The following is a 19,626-nucleotide window of genomic DNA, read 5'->3' as shown; positions in this document are numbered from 1 at the left end:
TGGACGCTTACGCCACCTCCATGTCCTCATGCTGAGTATAGTTACGAAGTGTTGCAGAGTCCTCTTGCTGTCTGTCCTTTCACGCCTTCCAACATGGTCAAGACATCGAGGTCCGGTTTGTCAAGTTTTAGGAAGAAAGACGTTGACCCTTTTCTTGAAGCTTACAGGAAATGCTTAGAGAATAGCCCGATTCGCATCTCTTCTTCGATGGGAAGAAAGGTACGAGCTGGTGATCAAGATTGTTACGCGACGGATAACAAGAAGAAGTCTTTGCTTTTATGGCTATGGAGTAAGTATTCTTGCAAGTTTCGTACTGATGGCTGGAGTACGGTGTCTCGATTCCGTAAATCCAAGAAGAGAATTGATTCCACAAACATATTTTGATATAGTAACAGAAATTTTATAAATACGATTGTTCATTAAAGGCAACATTATAAGTGAAATGTCAATGTGAGATTTACTCAATACATGTAGATACAAGTGTTATGTGTCTTCATTGAAATGTATGTTTCTCCAAGGACTTTTTCTATGTCAAAGATATTTCTAATACATGTGTTATGTGTCTTCATTGAAATGTATGTTTCTCCAAGGACTTTTTCTATGTCAAAGATATTTCTAATACATGTGTTATGTGTCTTCATTGAAATGTATGTTTCTCCAAGGACTTTTTCTATGTCAAAGATATTTCTAATACATGTGTTATGTGTCTTCATTGAAATGTATGTTTCTCCAAGGACTTTTTCTATGTCAAAGATATTTCTAATACATGTGTTATGTGTCTTCATTGAAATGTATGTTTCTCCAAGGACTTTTTCTATGTCAAAGATATTTCTAATACATGTGTTATGTGTCTTCATTGAAATGTATGTTTCTCCAAGGACTTTTTCTATGTCAAAGATATTTCTAATACATGTGTTATGTGTCTTCATTGAAATGTATGTTTATCCAAGGACTTTTTCACTATAATTTTTTAATAAAATATAAAGTAGATACAAAACTGGAAAAATCAGAAAAGTTTGAATTTCTTATAGAAACCAAAACAGTAAAATTCATCAACCACAAGTTTCTATTTCAAATTATGGTTTATTTAGGATATAGTCTGACCCGAACCAAAAACCAAATGCCCAGCGCTACTATCCAATGTGAATCATTAGCATTGATAAAAAATATATTATATGACTTGTCAATCCTCAAACAGAAAAAAGTGAATGAAATGCAAAATATATAAACCATTTTCGTGATGACCAAACATTTTCTTTTGATGATCCTCGAAAGTAAATTGTTCATCCCAATTTCAAAAGTTATTTGCAAAAAACTAATCTACTGGTTTATGTTTGAAGGTAAAAAAGGTTTCTCCAGCTCTAGACGCCATGGAAGTATTTGGGGCTTCTTATCCAGATGATAGTCTAGTGGGTTCAAAGAGCAGTAGTGGTTTGCCTCTAAACTCTGAATATTTAATCATGTCACTGAGTGGAATGACTTGGTTCAGAAGATATTAGATGTGTACTAATGATGATCAGGGACTCTATGGGTATTGGAGATGCTCTAGGATACTTGTAGCGAAATAAATATTAAGGATGAGTAAGTTGAAAGTAAAAGAGTCAAGCAATACTTGTAACTAAGTAAATATTAAGGATGAGAAGTTGAAAATAAAAGAGTCAAGCATATCGTTCAATTATCTAAGTACTTGTAACGAAATTTCATTTCACAACCTGCTTGTAGACAGGAAGAGAGGTTTTTGGATTATCTCGGAAAGATAAAGACACATAAAACCAACGACACAAGTTGGCATGTTTTGTTTATTTTTGAACATATATCTTACTTAAGTAAAGAGTTAAGTTTACTCAGAGTCGGGCACAAGCTGAGACTCGCCCAAGAGACAAACGCAGTGAGTTGTGGGCTCGACAGTTCTTCGAACAATGGCTATGTGTTTGCAAACACCATCCGCTCCCAAGTCTTGATCATATCTTATGTAGACAAGGACATTCCTAAGACTCTTGAGTACAGTCTCATGTGGCAAATTTTCCTCAGTCTCTACCACTACGTCCAAAATCTTTAAATCAGACATGTTGTGCTGCAACAACACAAGAAGAAACACACTTTATATATAAACAAGAAACCACTAAAAAAAAGTTTAACCATTTAAAAAAAAAAAAAAACCCTTACATTCAAGCACCTATGTCTGTTAAAGAAGGAAATTTCCATATACAAGCGAATCCAGTCATGTTCTTCCCAATCTGATTTCTGCATCTGCGAAGCAAAACATGGCGAAATGAAAGCACATTCTTATTATACATTTGTCATATTCATCAAAGAGTTGTTATACCTTGTACAAAAATCGACTTTGATCAGCAAAAGCCTCCTTTGAAGGCCACTTGTCAGGCAAGTCCTTGGCATCGAAGAACTGGTTAGGATAAATCTCACTCTTGATCCCTAGAGAGAGACAAGTCAAAATACATTAATATATTATAGTTATTAACAATCATCAATTTAATTACAAAGAAAAGCGGCAAATTTAAACCTTTAGGTCTGGAGATATAACAAGTGAAATCAATCTGGCCTAAACTTCTTTGGTCAACATTAGTCTGGAAAACAACAAAGGAGGAGGTAGCTGGATCCTCAGCAATCAAAGTAATGTAATAAGAGACAGGCATGAGGGTACAAACTACAACGTATTTCTCTATTTCGTGAAGATGCAAGTTCGTCCCCTGAGGAAGAAGACTTAAAAGAGTTATTAACAGCAACAAACAAGAAGATCAAGATCAGATATAGATGATGGATACAAAAGTGTTACCTCTAGCATATTGTAACGATGAAGTCCCACCTTTGCATAAAGCTTCACTTCAAGTGGACAATCTCCACCTTTATACATACTCATACCACCAAAATGGCAAGGAGCACCCTCGATCTCGATATCGAAGCCCTAAAACATATATAGAAACTCTCAACAATTATCAACTAAATAGGAAGATCATTATTATCATCAAATCAAATCAAATCAAATAACATACATCTGTTTCATCCACTTTACGCCAAAAAACCTCCTCAGCCTTACGAAGAGTCTCTTCTTCTCTTCGATAAATCTCCTCCCTCTGAGCCTTACGGCGAGCCTCTCGCTTCTTTTCCAAGCGCCGATATGAACGTCCTGGCGCACGATACTCGGAATCAACAGCAGTTCGTTGGTCTGGATTACGCTTACGCCCACCCCCCTTCCTCTTCGTCTTCGTCTTCGTCTTCGTCGACCCTCCAGGCGCAGAATTACTCATCACTTCTTCTGGATTCTTCCCACCAGGCTGACTCGTTTTCATGCCACAACAATAATGCCCTAGTTACCAACTGGGCCAAAATTTCATTCGTTGGGCCTCCAGTAATCAGGTTTACTGGGCTTGGCGTTCTTTAATTCATGCTTTCTAATTCACTACTACATCCTTTATATACTAAATCATACTACCTATGTTTTTTAAAGATGAATGTTCTAGAGAAATATTTTGTTTCCAAAAGATGTATTTTTCATGTTTTCAAAGCATATTTTGTCAACTAATAATGAAAAATTGTGTGTTTCAAAAATATTAATTACATTTCTTTTAATCCTATTGGTTTAAAAATATAAAAAATATAAAGTTACAAAAAACTATGCATTAATAACTAAGTTTTAATATGATTTCTTAATAAGTGTGAAAATCCTAGAACATTCATCTTTAAAAAACAGAGGGAGTATTAGCCAACACATATGTTCATGTGTTACAGAAAAAATTAATAATGTCAATTTAAAAAATCTATAGAATGCAATTTTCCCTTTTTCTTTCCACCGTTTCTTTTTCATATTTTTTCTTGTGTTTTGAATGTAGCAAAATTTCTATAGCTAACATCAGACAAGTTTTTGTATGGCCCTTATTCTGATTCATTTTTCTTTCCTTATTCAGATTCATTTTCTTTCCTTCACAGATTAATATTCTCTAATTCTTTTGCATGATTCATGTTAACACATGGTTAAATATATCTTTGCTTTAAATCTTCAAAAGAAACTTAGAGCTTTGTTAACCAGCGGTGACCAACTCGAATATGGATTATTACTTTTAGCTCATTTGAATATGGGGAGAAAAATTCATCCGACTGCATCTCTCACACGAAAATTAGGTATGTATATTTAATATACATGGATTTAACCATTTTTCAAAAAACAAATTAGAGCTATGTCAACAACCTGGCAACAGTAAATATATCTGAATTTGCTATAATAAATTGAGTATTCACGTTTGATATGATTTGATTATCTTACAAATATGTTTTTATAGCATAATATTATTCTTTAAAATCTTTTTATGAGTCTATTATATACAAGTTAACTAATTAGATATATTTTGTATCTTTGAATTTCCAAGTTAGTGATAACAGCACATGAAGGGAATGGAGAAAAATAGTTACAAAAAAAAAAAAAAAAAAAAAAAGGGAATGGAGAAAAATACCAAAACGCAAGTTTAAAAAAAAAAATCAAAATAGATTTTCTTTTATTTTTAAAAAACATTTACATGTGATGTCACATTTCTTCTTATGCATTACATGCCGGATCACTTTGTTACAATAGAACACTTTTAAACTACAGCTAATTCATAACCGATTTAGTTTTATGATTTATCCTAAAAGTCAAATTTCCTAACTAAATCAGGTAAGTGGCATAACCTTTTAGCATCTAAGGTCTAGATTATCTTAATTTTATTAAGCTCATCCCTCAGCTCCATTGTCGTAGTCTCTTTCACTTTGGTTTTTTTTCTGAATCCCAAAAAAAAAACAAAAACCATCGCCATTAATCTTTTGATTTCAACTCTCTCTTCTGTCATATCTCACTCTTAAATGAAAAGTCTAACTGGTAGGAGAGAGAGCTTGACTTACAGAGTTACAGAGAAGAAGGAAGAAGATAAGTTGTGCTCAGTCCAAGATCAAGAACGAAGATGTCATTACCGCACACTCTGTTTACGCCATGGCTCTTAAGAACACGGGAGCTGCTCTCAGCGTTACGCTCACGGCGAGTTCTAGTCTCTGCTCACTCTTGATCATGTCACCCTAACTAACTTCACAACACAAATCAAAGATTAATAAAGCTCATTATTTGAAACTAATTACTGATATTTCATGCTGATTCCAGTCAATAGCTTAGTGATACACTGACTAGTAAACTTAATAAATCAGACCGGTTTGAACCGAAACATTCATATTGCACCTGATAAACTAGGTTTATGGAGGGAGAAAAAAAAATCATGCATTGTTTGCACATATCAACACTTGAACTAATTCTATACATGAATGTTTAGCATAACGAATCCAAATAAAAGACTACATTGCTGCAACGGTGCAAATAACATAGATTCTGTGCATGTCAGAATCTAAAAACAGAGGAAATTGAATTTGGTCGTGTCCCTCTACACGATCCATTAGACCGGAGAGTAGTACTGGTACAACACTGAAGAATCTAAAAACAGAGGAAAGTGAAACTCAAAAGGTGGTTCTGTTTCCAAAAGATGCAGCATTCTGAATTGCCCCCCAGCCTAGGCCCTCACTTCTGTGCCTTCTACTACTCTCTCCCTCTCTTTCTCTTAGATACTCTCAGCCTCTGTCTTGTCTTAGTCCCTTCAAATTGCTCAACAAAACATCAGTATCAAAGTATTGACGTGCAACATACAGTGGAAATCTTGTGTTACAACTTACATATGTACTAATGGATCCATCAGAAGTTGATTCTCTACGTTCTATCCTAATATGAAACTAACATCATCAAGGGAACAGATTATAACATATCTGATTCCAAAGGATTTAAAGACGCATGCTAAATGCAACGCTATTCAAACTAAAACTCAGTCGCTACTACCATCAGTTATACCCACAACCATTATGCATCTGTTGAACATAAAAAAATAGGCACGTATCATGACAATACAAAAGAAGAGACTGGAAGAAGGTTACTTACCAGTACTTAATCAAGCCGTCCCAACCACAAGTAGCGACTTTACTCTGTTCCAGAGGATGCCATTCAGCTCCAGTGCACACTCCATTGTGACATTTAAGAGTCCTGAAGACTTCTTTACAGCTTCCAGTCCCAAAGCCAGCACTTAACCCTCACCATCTCCTGACATTCAAAACCGTCCATCTGGCGAGAAGTTAACTTAGCATGCATAACCAGCAACAATATGCCCCGTAGATCAGAATCTGGTTATCAAAACTATTACTGATGTAACAAACCTTCTGTTATCATTATTCACAAACGTAATTGTATTAACCGCACCCAAATGCTGATCATACTCTTGCGTAACCTCCCCTGTATTAATATCCCACTCCACAATCTTATTATCACTCATACCAGCCAAAAAAAACGTTCTGCTTATCATCATCCGGATTCAACTTAACCACATAAGGATCCTTCCTGTCGAGAAAGTCGATGACCAGTCTCCGTATCCCAATACTTAATGTTCTTATCATACCCACCGGTTAAGAACTTAGTCCCATCATTAGAGAAACAAATATCCCCCACAGCTTTGCCGTGACCCATGTAAATCCTCATACACTTGCCAGAGTTATACACATCCCAAATCTTAACCTTGCAATCCATACGTGCAGAGAGAAGCAAATGTCCATGCTTTGGGAAGAACCTAATAACGCACCTTTCGTGTGACGGTTACACTGTGACCTCTCCATGTATGAACCAAACGCCTATGAAGCAATGATCGTTGTTTGCTTTAGCATCTTCAGGAGGTTCGACCCATGACCTTCCTTGATAATCTTTCTCCTCTATGAGTGTTTTTTTTTATAAGTCCTAATATTCTGATTGTATTTTTTTCATGAAACAAACACATAAAGATGAAGAGTTACGTTGAGAAGTTTATTTTTTATTTTTAACATTTTCATGTATTTTCAAGGGCTTATTAGCCAAATAGCCATATTTCAGTGTGAAATTAAGTGATTAGCATTGATTTTGACATAATTTAATGTCAGACTATTTGTGTACATTCTATCCGGTTCTTCCCATTCGTGTAATAGGTTGCAAGTTACAATTTATAAAGTAAGCGACATGGTGATTTTTTGAAAAAGAAAAAACCATCCACGTATAACTTTATTGATCATATACATAAGTACCAAAAGTTCTATTCCATATCATCTAAGTAGTATAGGATTATAACTTGCTGACAACCACTAAATACTAAACATAACCCAATCCAAACATCTAGATATTAAACCTTATCCTAGTCTCATCCCAACTACTAAATACTAAAACTTCAACTCTAATTAGTAAATTCTAAACTCAAATATAAACCATAAATCCAAAATAGTATGGAACAAAATAAATGACAAAGTACATATTGGTAAAATTATGAAATGTGTATGATTGCATTGAAGTTAATGCTAACTCCAACCATACCCCTTCACCTTCTAAATACTAAATTCTAATCACTAAAATTTTACCCAAATATAAACCCTAAACCAAAATATAAACCCTAAACCCAAATCGAATGGAACAAAATAAATAACATAGTACATATTGGTAAAATTATGAAATGTATATGATTGCATAGACGAAGCTAATGCTGACTCCAACCATACTCCCTCACATTCTAAATACTAGACCCTAAACTCTAATCACTAAACCCTAACCCAAATATGAACCCTAACCTAAATTTCAAAATCTAAAAAATATATAATATTATGTAATATAAGATTATAATATGTTATATTATATTATAATATGTAATATTAACTATACAATGTAGACCATAGCACAATTTTTGCAGGTTCAAAAGATGTAAGAATAGTTAGACTTTAAGAAAATTACAAACTGTATTTGTAAACCAAGTAGAACATTTTTAGTAACCGTCAAATGAAATGGAATATGATAACAAAATAGAAACATAATTTATAGCATAACAAAACATGAAAATACATATTGTTTTACATTTCTATTCTATATGCATATAATAGAATAGAACACAATAACAAAAACTGTTCATCTTCTCTCACATGAGACCGAGATTTACTTCAAACTAGATACGTACATGTTTTGGCATCTTCGCGACTGTCGCTTTTGGAATCAAAGAAGCCTCTCCTTTTTATCACAGACAAAGCTTCCTAACCGGTCTCTTTCTCCACAAACCTTCTCTGATAACGCAGTGATAGCGTATTCTTCACCTTTCAAAGATGGCATGGCAAGCCCTTTCTGTCAGACGATTTCAGACGAGAAGAAGAGGACGCACTTAAAAAAATGAAGAAGAAGTCAACAATTCAATGCAAATCCCTGACAGAAGTGACGATGTGGAGCGAGACGGAGCGGAGAGGATTCAAAGGCTACAAAATTATCAAGAAAATAAAAAGGAAATATGTGAAGACAGTAAAGCCACGATCTACTTTCTGGATAATAATTAGGAATTTTATTATTTTTTTTTGTTTCAGGTTTCACCGGTTGTAAGAAGGGGCAATACAATATTAATTTATAAAGTTAACGATGTGTATAGAAAGGTTAGGACAATGGCTATGCAGTGAATTATGTGTTTTTTTCTTGTTATACAGCCAAATTTCCCTATTTTCAAAGTGTATATATGTTTAAACATCAGGGTGTAATATTGTTTTGTCTTGATACAGATTTACTCAAATGTAGCATACAAAAAAAAAACTCAAATGAATATATGCATTGATTTTAAGTAAATATCATTAACCAATAAACTTTTCTTATTCATTAATTTACGCATGCTTACATGATCGAACTCAAAACAATTATTTTGTCACACTCTAAAAACACATTGAATATACTCATCTCATGACTAAAAAACTTGTACATTCGTAAAAAACACCCTAAAAGTATCGCATGATCACCAACGTAGACTAAAGAATGGGGATATAATAATCTTCAATTGTCTTTTTACTAAAAGATAGTATCAATTACTCTCTCTTCTATCCTTGATGGATCAATGCCGATTCGAAATATCATAGCCTGCAAATATTCATTTAGGTGATCTCACGTACATGCAATATCAGAATGAATTAAAAGTATATCAAAAAGACGTGACACTTAAATATGTATGTGCGTGTGCATACGCATACATATGTGTGGATGGTCGTGCATACCTGGGCTATGATTGTATAAAATGATGACCCTATCATTCAATTTCTGAAGATTAGCATTCATAACTTGAGCTCCTTCTTCTTCAAAAACATTTAAAAGCTGGTATAGCATCACTCGTTTCATGTTCAGATCCATAGTCAGGTTCATTTTGTATGGTTGAATCCCGGGAATAGATACTGAGTTTCAGCAGAAGAGACGACCCCTCAGAGTGCTTCCCCATTTCTCCTAACAAAGTCCTTTTCTCCTCCCTCAAATAATTTACCTTCTCTTTCAATTGAATCATGTATGATGTCGCTTGTTCTATACGTTGAGGCACTGGTAACTGTTACAGCCCATAAAAAAAAACCAACTTAACTAATTCCATGTTTTTTCTTTGCATGAATGTGGTTATATATGATCAAATATATATAACCAGTCGGCTGTTCGACTCGCGGGGAGGGGGAAGCGTGTCCAAAGCCCGTAAAAAGGTACAGACAAAGGCTGGCGCCGGGTCTAGGTGGTGGGCCGCAAGGTCAACACCTGGTTAAACAAAATATATATATATATATATATAACCAATACTAAAAAGCTATAAGTGAATACTTGTACTTAAGTCTGCATTATATATAAAATAGTTTTGGTATATTTTACAATATAATTAATGTATAGATAGAGAAAAAGAGATGTAAATACGAACCCTATGAGTGGGAGAAACATAAGAAGAGAGTATATTGAAGAGATGTTTCATACGCATTCGTCGCTCTTGCTCTCTGAGGTTTCGTTGTTCCCTCGACGACATTGAGCTTCCTTCTCCTACGATTTCTCTTCCCCTCTCCCTCTCCATTCTCTCTTTTTTTTTTCTTCTGAGATTTATGGTACTATGTTTCTCTCTTTTGAAATTCATCTGATCATCATTAAATATAAAGAGTCAAATTTGGAAGATGCATCCAGATGGTCATCTAGATGTCTTATCCAGATGCTCCATCTGGGTGTTGTTTGTTTCTTCATTTCGTCCATGCATCCAGATGAATCATCTGAATGCAACTATGTTCGTTTCTTTTTCATTTTTTAATTTTCATCTACATCCAGGTGGACTTGTTAATAAAATGATTAAAATATATTTTTTTACGTTTCGGCGGAAAAATAGCATTTTTACTGTTTTGACGGAAAATATTTTTGCGGTTTTTGAGAAAAAATGTGTTTTTGGCGAAAAAGTGCATTTTTGTGGTTTTGGCAGAAAAATACGTTTTTATGGGTTTGGCGGAAAAATACGTTTTTGCGGTTTGGACGGGAAAAGTATGTTTTGCGCTTTTGGCGGGAAAATGCGTTTTTCCGATTTTGGCGAGAAAATGCGTTTTCCAGTTTTGGCGGGAAAATTCTGTTTTCCGGTTTTGGCGGGAAAATTGTGTTTTCTAGTTTTGCCGGAAAAATGCGTTTTTCCGGTTTTAGCGGAAAAATTCTATTTTCCGGTTTTGGCGGAAAAATTCTATTTTCCGGTTTTGGCGGGAAAATTGTGTTTTCCAGTTTTGGCGGGAAAATGTATTTTCCGGTTTTGGCGGAAAATGCATATTTCCGGTTTTGGCGGAAAAATTCCGTTTCCGGTTTTGGCGGAAAATTGTATTTTCCGGTTTTGGCGAGAAAATGCATTTTTCCGGTTTTAGCGGGAAAATTGTGTTTTTCGGGTTTTGGCGAGAAAATTGCGTTTTCCGGTTTTGGCGAGAAAATGTTTTTTCCGGTTTTGGCCGGAAAATGCGTTTTTTTTTTGTTTTGACGGGAAAATGCGTTTTTCGGTTTTGGTCGAAAAATCCGGTTTTACTGGTTTGGCCGAAAAATGTGTTTTTATGGAAATATGTGTTTTACATTTTTTTTTGCGGAAAAACACATCTTGCGGTTTTGGTGGGAAAATGTGTTTTTCAGTTTTTGCGAGAAAATGCATTTTTTGGTTATAGCAGAAAAATGTATATGCAAAAAAAAATAGAATTGGGGTTTGAAAATAATATTTTGATTTTAAAAGGTCATTTTTGTCATTTATCATTTTGGACTGAACTAGATGTATCTGCATGCAGATACACCATCAAGACTCACCTTCATTTGGGTGAGAATTTGAGATGAGTTTTTAAAAACGAACATCGATTTGCATCTTCACCCAGATGGATCATCTGGGTGACCAAACGAACAGGGCCTCAGAGTCAAATTTCTCAATGTCTATAGAAAGAGCTGCGTAATTTAAAGGAAAGTGATGTTTTTCCCAAAGAATGTCATGGCTTTTGTGATTGCGTCCGTAAGCTTAGACACTACTAAATAATGTGCTTATTCTTTCCTACCAAATAATTTTTCTATTTACATAGAACTTTTCAGTCTTGGAGATGCTATTTTCGAAAATAGAATTTACAAACAAAAAGATTAGCGGGTATGGTTGGATACATTTCTAAGACCTTAGCTACAGTGTTCAGTGGTTCTAATTTTCATGGAAATAATTTTTGTAATCGGAGTGATCAGGGACTATAACAAAAATACTTGTTTAAAGAGTGGCATGCTGAAAATGGATATTCGAAATGCTTTTGATACCGTTTGTTGGGACTTCATCATCAAGCTTCTCCAAGCTCAAGGTTTTCCGCAGATGTTTACTACTTGGGTTAGAGAATGTATCTCCTCCCCGAGGTTTTCAGTCGCTATAAATGGAGAGCTGGCTGGGTTTTTCCAAGGAAAGAAAGGGTTAAGGCAAGGTGACTCTATCTCTCCTTACCTGTTTATAATGGTTATGGAAGTCCTTTCTAGGTTGTTGGACAGAGCTGAGCTACATAACTCCTTTCGGATGCATCCATTATGTTCCACTCCCCGTCTTACTCACTTGCTTTTTGCGGATGATTTATTGGTTTTCTCTGATGGCTCTCGGTCTTCTATCAATGGTATTAAATCAGTTATGGCTATCTTCAAATCTTGGTCTGGTTTGGATATGAATAATGCTAAGTCTGAGATCTTTTTTGGAGGATATCCTGATATTCAAGCATCGGTCATGGCTGATTTATCGAGTTTTCGGAGAGGGACCTTTCCAACGAGGTATTTGGGGCTTCCGTTAGACCCAAAAAATATTAACATGGCTACTCTCCAACCTTTTCTAGAGAGAATCACTTCTAAGCTTCATTCATGGACTGTTAAATGTCTCTCTTTTGCGGGGAAAGTGAAGCTCATATACTCTGTCATCTATGGTATGGTGAACTTTTGGAGTTCGGTATTCGTCCTCCCTAAGCGGTTCTACGCAAAGGTGGATTCCCTGTGTGCATCGTTCCTTTGGAAGAATTCTACTTCTTCCTCTGTTGGAGCCCGAGTTTCTTGGGCTGATCTATGTAGGCCGAAAACGGAGGGTGGTCTTGGCCTCAGGCGGCTTGAAGATTATGACTTGGTTTTTAGACTGAAGAGACTGTGGAACTTCTTCTCTAACTCCGGATCTTTATGGGTTGCGTGGCTGTCCCATAACCGGTTTCGTGATCAAAATTATTGGCTTGTGCGAGACTCTCAATGTTTTTCTCCTACAATACGTGGTATGTTGCAGCTCAAGAATCTCATACCCCAATTTCTTAGATGTACTGTGGGTGATGGTCAATATGCATCCTTCTAGTATGATTAATGGACAGAATTGGGTCCTTTAAGCATTATGTTTGGCTCATCAGGTACCCGTCAACTCCAGATTCCTATCTCTGCTTCTGTATCTGAGGCCGTGGTAAATGGTAACTGGTTCTTTCCATCAGCCCGTTCAGAAGAAGCGGTCACGTTACAGGTTGTCTTGTCAACCACTAGTGTCCCTTCTCCTTCCAATGGTTCTGATACCTACCGCTGGAGGGGTCAATCTGGTGGTTTTACTTATGAGTTTTCAACTCGTGTTACTTGGGACAGGTTGCGAGTTACTTCTCCAACTGTTTCTTGGTTTGAAGTGGTGTGGTTCAAGGAGGAAATTCCTCGTTGTTCCTTTATTACATGGCTGTCTATGTTGGCTAGATTACCAACAAGAGATCGATTATTGTCTTGGGGTTTACAAGTGCCGGATTCTTGTGTTCTTTGTGCTGATGGTCTTGAATCCCACAACCATCTGTTCTTTGACTGTCCGTTCGCGGTTCAGATATGGAACAAGTTCTGTGGGCGTTTTATCTCATCACCTCCTGCTCATCTCCAAGCAGCAGTGCTTATGTCCTCACAGTTTCAAGATCCTTATTCCTCTCAGGTTAAAGTGATTTTCAAGCTGATTTTGCAGGTGATAATCTACGGTTTGTGGCGGGAGCGTAATGCTCGTATCTTTAGAAATGTGTCTCTTCCTCCTCCGGCCTTTTTCAAGTTGGTTGATCGTTCTCTGCATGACAGGCTACTCTCTTTTCCCCGGGACTCTTCTCAGGCACATTCGTTGCTCGAGTTGTACTTTTGGTTCGTTGATCCTTTTAGTTAAACTCGTTGTATGATCTTTATTTCTCTCTTTTATTTCTGCTCTTTGTAATAAGTTGCTTTGCAACATTGTAAAAACTCAAAAAATGGTATGAATTTTAACATTTATGAATTTTAACATTTGCACTAATCGGAGCACATAGAAACTATAGTCTCTGAGCCAGTGATGAAATACTGGAAAGTGTAGTAGGTTTGCACACAATTTTTATCGATGACCATTTCAATGGCATAATAGTCGGATGATAGACAAAAGGGGCAAAATTTCTTACCAAAGTACTATCGATAGAAAGGGACCACGACAAATCAATTTCATGTTCAATTAATAAAAGCATAATTTGAAAATAACAATATCTGGGTTCACCCCTATACTGAATGGTGAAATTCACCGCAATTTTCATAACCAATCAAAGTACCACGTAGGAATAGTTAAAAAAGACAATAAAAAAATAATAATAAATAACTGAAATAAAAACAACACCAACATTAAGTATAACACAAAATTTTAAAAACCATAAATCTTCATCCTAAAACCTAAACACTAAATTTTAAACCCTACACTCAAACTTTAAACAATAAACCATAAATCATAAAATCTAAACCATAAAGCCTAAACCCAAAACTCTAAATCATAAACCCTAAACTCTAAACCCAAAACTTCAAATCCTAAACCCTAAACTCTAAATCTTAAACCCTAAACCCAAACCTCTAAACCGTAAACCCAACTTCTAGTTAATAAGATTAAGGTTTACGGTTTAGAGGTTTGGTTTAGGGTTTAGGATTTAGATTTTGGGTTTAAGATTTAGAGTTTTGAGTTTAGGGTTTAGGGTTTATGATTTAGAGTTTAGATTTTAGGATTTAGGGTTTATGGTTTAGAGTTTTGGGTTTAGTCTTTAAGGTTTAAATTTTAGGATTTAGGGTTTACGGTTTAGGGTTTGAGTTTAGGTTTTAAAATTTAGGGTGTAGATTTTAGGATTGGGGTTAATGGTTTAGTGTTTTGAATTTAGAGTTTATGGTTTTAGAGTTCAGGTTTTTAAAATTTAGAATTTTGCAGACGGTGTTAATTAATGTCGGTATTGTTTTTTTCTCAGCTATTTAATTTTTTATTTTTATTGCATTTTTTAACTACTTATATTTGGCATTTTGATTGGTTACGAAGAGTGTGATGAATTTAACCATTCACCTCAGAGGTGAACCTAAGTATTGTTCATTTGAAAACTGATGGAAAACATGTTGGTTACAAAGAAACAAATAAAACCGTAATTCGTCTTTTCCTCATTTGTATATCTTTGGTCTAGTGTGAGACCATTTCGTTCGCTAAGTGCCAATTTCAGGCTCTTATTGATTTTCCACTTTTTTTTTTTAATTTTCTGTTTCTTCAGACCCTGACGTTACGCATGCATGTGCGTGTGTATATATTTACATACTTATGCCTGGATGCGTTCATACATACATGGGCTATGATTGTATAAGCGGTACTATCATTCAAGTTCTGGAGATTAGCACTCATAACTTGAGCTCTCCTTCTCCTTCAAAAATTATCATAAGCACAAGTATCATAAATCTTTTTAAGTGAACATTGATAATTAGGTTCATCTCTATGAAAGAATCCCGTGAATGAATACTGAGTTCTGGGAAATGAGACGAAGATCCTTCTACTCCTCCTAACAATACCTTTTTCTTCTACTTCAAATAATTTACCTTATCTTTCAATTGTATCATGTATGATGTCGCTTCATATATACGTTGAGGGACTAATATTACTCAAATGGGGTTTATTCTTCTTTTGTATGAATGTGTTTATGGTCAATATATATAACACAAACGTAAACCTAGCTAGCTATATGCGTGCATCACTTGTTAATTTAAATACATGTATTATGGGTTCTGCTGGCACTGACCTAAGTGTGGAATCGGTCTCTAGTATCGAAAACCATTGGATTACATCTATCAAAAAGAATCAACTTATGTTTCTACCATACACACATATGTATAATGTGCTACATAGTGTGGGAGAAACATGGGAAGAGAATATATAGAAAGAAGAGATCTTTCATAGCATTCGATCTTCACCATCCATTTTGTTCTCGTTTATGCTTTTATTTATGATACTATGTTTCTCTTTCCCTATCCATTTTGTTCTCGTTTAACCTTTTATATATGCTACTATGATTCTATTGCTTTCAGTCCAACAGTTCTCATTTTGAGAGAACAATCTGCGTAATTGTAGTAAAAAGTGATGTCTTTCGAAGCAAGTCATGGCTTTAGTAATTGCACCCGTGAGCTTACACTACTTAATAATACTTATTCCTTTAAACATATATATATATGTATTTGCCTATTTGGTACTATAGGATCAAGCTTGTTTTTCCTTCTTTTTTTTGGTCAAAAAATCAAGCTTGTTTTTCATAAATTCAGTTTTACATTACATACATTTTTCTGCGAACTACTCAACTGATCAACTCTAGGTTTTGGTGGAGTGAATGGTTCTGTAAAGTGGGCCTCAACTTTAACACTTCAAGCCCTTTCCCAGCCCAGCAAGGAACCTGCACAAAACAAAAGAAATGTTAGTTTCCTTTTGTCAAAGAATGTCGGTCAATATTTTCCCAAAGACAACAGGAAAATATACAAAGCTACAGAGGACAAGGAATATGTGATCCAGTATAAAAGGAGACCATAGGTAAAGGTTACAATTATCCGATACAAAGCAAATAACAAAGGCATAGAGAGAGATCAAGAGCATAGCAAATAAGTTCTTAGAGTTCTTATTTTGGTTATCACACTTGTGATTTCTATTATTGTTATTGTGAAACTTCTTTGAGATATTGAATAAAGAATACGAGAAGAAAACGCATAGAGCTGCTAATGTAGCTGAAGGACCAAAGCAGCCACTTGTACTAACAGTTAGTACACACGACGCAGGTTCAGAGTGGGTCATGGATTCTGGTTGTTCTTTCCATATCACACCCAACAAAGATGTTTTGTTTGACCTAGTGGAATTTGAAGGAGGAAAAGTGTTGATGGCAAACAACACTCACTGCGACGTCAAAGGGATTGGCAAAATTAGGATCGTGAGACCCGACGGATCTGTGGTTATTCTTACAGATGTAAGATATATGCCTAAGATGAGCAGGAATCTAATATCTTACGGGATGCTAGAATGAGCTGGTTGCAAATACGAAGGAGAAAACTTCTTAATACGCTTCTTCAAAGATGGGAAAGAGATTTTATCAGGCAAGTACCATGAAGGTTTGTATTACTTACAAGGAACAGTTATGAAAGGGGAGGCGAATGTGACACGAGCAGACGTGGACATGACGAAGATTTGGCACTCCCGGCTAGGGCACATGAGTTTAAAGAACTTAAATGTGCTTGTAAAGGAAGGATACTTGTCTAACAAAGAAGTCGATAAATTGGAGTTCTGTGAGACTTGCGTTCTGGGAAAGTCTCACAAGCAAAGCTTTCCTGCGGCCAAGCACACTTCGAAAGAGGTCTTGGAATACATACACTCTGATTTATGGGGCGCACCATCTACTCCGAATAGCCTAGGAGGGTGCAAGTATTTTATAAGCTTCATAGATGATTATTCTCATAAGGTTTGGATTTACTTCCTAAAATCCAAAAATGAGGCGTTTAGCAAGTTCAAAGAATGGAAGGAAGCCGTGGAGAATCAGATTGGTAAGAAAATAAATTGTCTTAGAACGGATAATGGATTAGAGTTTTGCAACAAACAGTTTGACAAACTTTGCAAAGACTCAGGTATCAAAAGGCACAAAACGTGTTCATACACACCGCAACAAAACGGTGTGTCAGAAAGAATGAATAGGACGATCATGGAGAAGGTAAGATGTATGCTCGCAGAAGCAGGATTGGGTCAAGACATCTGGGCAGAAGCTGCCTCAACGGCTGTCTACATTATAAATCGATCTCCTAGCTCAGCCATAGACTACCGACTTCCTGAAGAGATGTGGACAGGAAAGAAACCTGAGTTGAACCATCTGAGGCGATTTGGCTGCTCAGCGTATGTCCACACGATCCAAGAGAAAACAAGTCCAAGAGCGTTAAAAGGCATTTTTGTGGGATATCCATTTGGAGTTAAAGGATACCGTGTTTGGTTACCCGAGGAAGGCAAATGCATTACAAGTAGGAACGTGGTGTTTAATGAAGAAGATTTGCCTAAACACTCGGAAACCAAAGAGGAACAGGAAGAAAGTAAGAAAGGGATCAGAAGAGTTACTTTCAGAGAACCTCTAATCAAAGGGCCTAGTTCGGCAGATGTAGAGAAGTCACCTGTTCAAGGTGGAGTTTCCGAATCTGAAGAATCAGAAAATTCAGAAGAAACAAGTTCTGAAGAAGTAGATGAAAACGCAGAAGAAGAAGAAATCGAAGGATATATGCTCGCACGAGATAGAGTGCGAAGACAAATCAGACCTCCTTCAAGGTATGAAGATACTGATTTCGCAGCTTATGCTTTAGCCGCATCTGAAGAGATAGAAATCAACGAGCCAAAGTCATTTAAAGAAGCTATAATAAGCAAGAAAAGCAAGTTTTGGAAGAATGCTGCCGGGGATGAAATGGACTCTCTTCAAAGAGCTGGCACTTGGACGCTAATTGAAAGACCTGAGAATGCAAAAGTCATAGGCAGCAAGTGGATCTTCAAATTAAAGCCTGGAATACCTGGAGTGGAAGATCCGAGGTATAAAGGCAGATTGGTGGCACAAGGATTTTCTCAAAAGGAGGGGATCGACTACAATGAAGTGTTCTCACCTGTGGTGAAGCATGTGTCGATCAGATTAATGTTATCTCTCGTGGTCAACAGGGATTATGAGCTTGAGCAGATGGACGTTAAAACAGCTTTTCTTCATGGAGACTTGGAAGAAAGAATCTTAATGAATCAACCAGAAGGATTCATAAAGAAAGGAGATGAAAATAAGGTCTGTCTACTAAAGAAGTCATTGTATGGATTGAAACAATCTCCAAGGCAATGGAATCTCAAGTTTGATTGTTTCATGAAGAGCCAGCGGTTTGTAAGAAGCAAGGAAGATCCATGTGTTTACATGAGAAACGTCAACACAGAACAGGCCGTGTACCTACTTCTATACGTCGACGACATGCTAATAGCTTCGGGAGATAAACAAGAAATCAACAGCGTCAAAGAGAGTTTAAACAAAGAGTTTGAGATGAAAGATTTGGGAAAAGCTTCAAGAATATTAGGAATGGACATCATAAGAGACAGAAAGAAGGGAATTTTAAAATTGTCTCAAGAGAACTACTTGGAGAAGGTTCTGAAATCATTCAATATGACTGAAGCTAAGGCAGTGAATACGCCTACCTCAACTCAATTTAAACTGAAGAGTCTTACGAAAGATCAAAAGGAAGAAGAAGGAAACTTAATGGCAGATATACCGTATGCTAGCGCGGTTGGAAGTATAATGTACGCCATGGTCAGTTCAAGACCTGACTTAGGCTATGCCGTTGGACTCATCAGCCGTTTCATGTCAGAACCGGGAAGAGAGCATTGGCTAGCAGCAAAGTGGGTTTTACGATATCTTAAAGGTGCTACAAGAAGGTGTCTTACGTTTACTAAGCACTCGGAGTTTAGTATTCAAGGATTCTGCGACTCGGATTATGCAACTGACCTTGACCGAAGAAGATCAGTTACAGGTTTCGTGTTTCAAGTTTGGGGAAACACGGTTAGCTGGAAATCGAGTCTACAAGACGTGGTAGCTCTTTCGACAACTGAAGCAGAGTACATGGCTCTTACTGCAGCCGCGAAAGAAGCTATATGGTTAAGAAGATTATGTGGAGAGTTGGGTTTTGAACAAGAAAGTGTTAAGATTCACTGCGATTCACAAAGTGCTATAGCCCTAGCAAAGAATCATGTTCATCACGAAAGAACTAAACACATAGACACTAAATACCATTTCATCAGAGACGTTGTAGCAGAAGGCAAGGTTCACCTATCTAAAATCCATACTAGCAAGAATCCAGCAGATTTCCTAACTAAAGCCTTACCCGAGCCTAAATTTGATCTCTGCTGTGATCTTCTCAACATCAACGAGTAAACTAGAGAACGCCGCAGGTAACTCCATTATCGAAGATGCCTCGCAAAT

General features: G+C 36.3%; 1 protein-coding gene and 1 pseudogene across 2 annotated transcripts; both read right to left on the bottom strand.

Annotated features, from left to right (window-relative positions):
* Positions 1–1,674: 1,674 nt before the first annotated feature.
* LOC106311828 (UPF0725 protein At1g23970-like) lies at positions 1,675–3,280 on the bottom strand. 2 transcript variants are annotated; one of them, XM_013749129.1, is made up of 6 exons: positions 3,012–3,280; positions 2,795–2,923; positions 2,522–2,708; positions 2,327–2,433; positions 2,167–2,250; positions 1,675–2,074 (listed from the first exon to the last, which is right to left on the bottom strand). In XM_013749129.1, exons 1-6 carry the CDS (start codon positions 3,264–3,266, stop codon positions 1,841–1,843), a joined length of 996 nt encoding a protein of 331 aa, XP_013604583.1. In that variant the 5' UTR covers positions 3,267–3,280; the 3' UTR covers positions 1,675–1,840. The 2 variants fall into 2 exon arrangements, with proteins under 2 accessions (XP_013604583.1, XP_013604584.1); XM_013749130.1 differs by having other exon boundaries at positions 3,056–3,216.
* A 5,622-nt stretch (positions 3,281–8,902) lies between these two features.
* Positions 8,903–10,151, bottom strand: LOC106308863 (annotated as a pseudogene).
* Between the last annotated feature and the right edge of the window lie 9,475 nt (positions 10,152–19,626).

The sequence above is a fragment of the Brassica oleracea genome, chromosome C8 (assembly GCF_000695525.1).
Source record: "Brassica oleracea var. oleracea cultivar TO1000 chromosome C8, BOL, whole genome shotgun sequence".
NCBI lineage: Eukaryota > Viridiplantae > Streptophyta > Magnoliopsida > Brassicales > Brassicaceae > Brassica > Brassica oleracea.
Note: the sequence above shows the minus strand (reverse complement) of the source record. Positions and strands in the feature narration are given on the sequence as shown.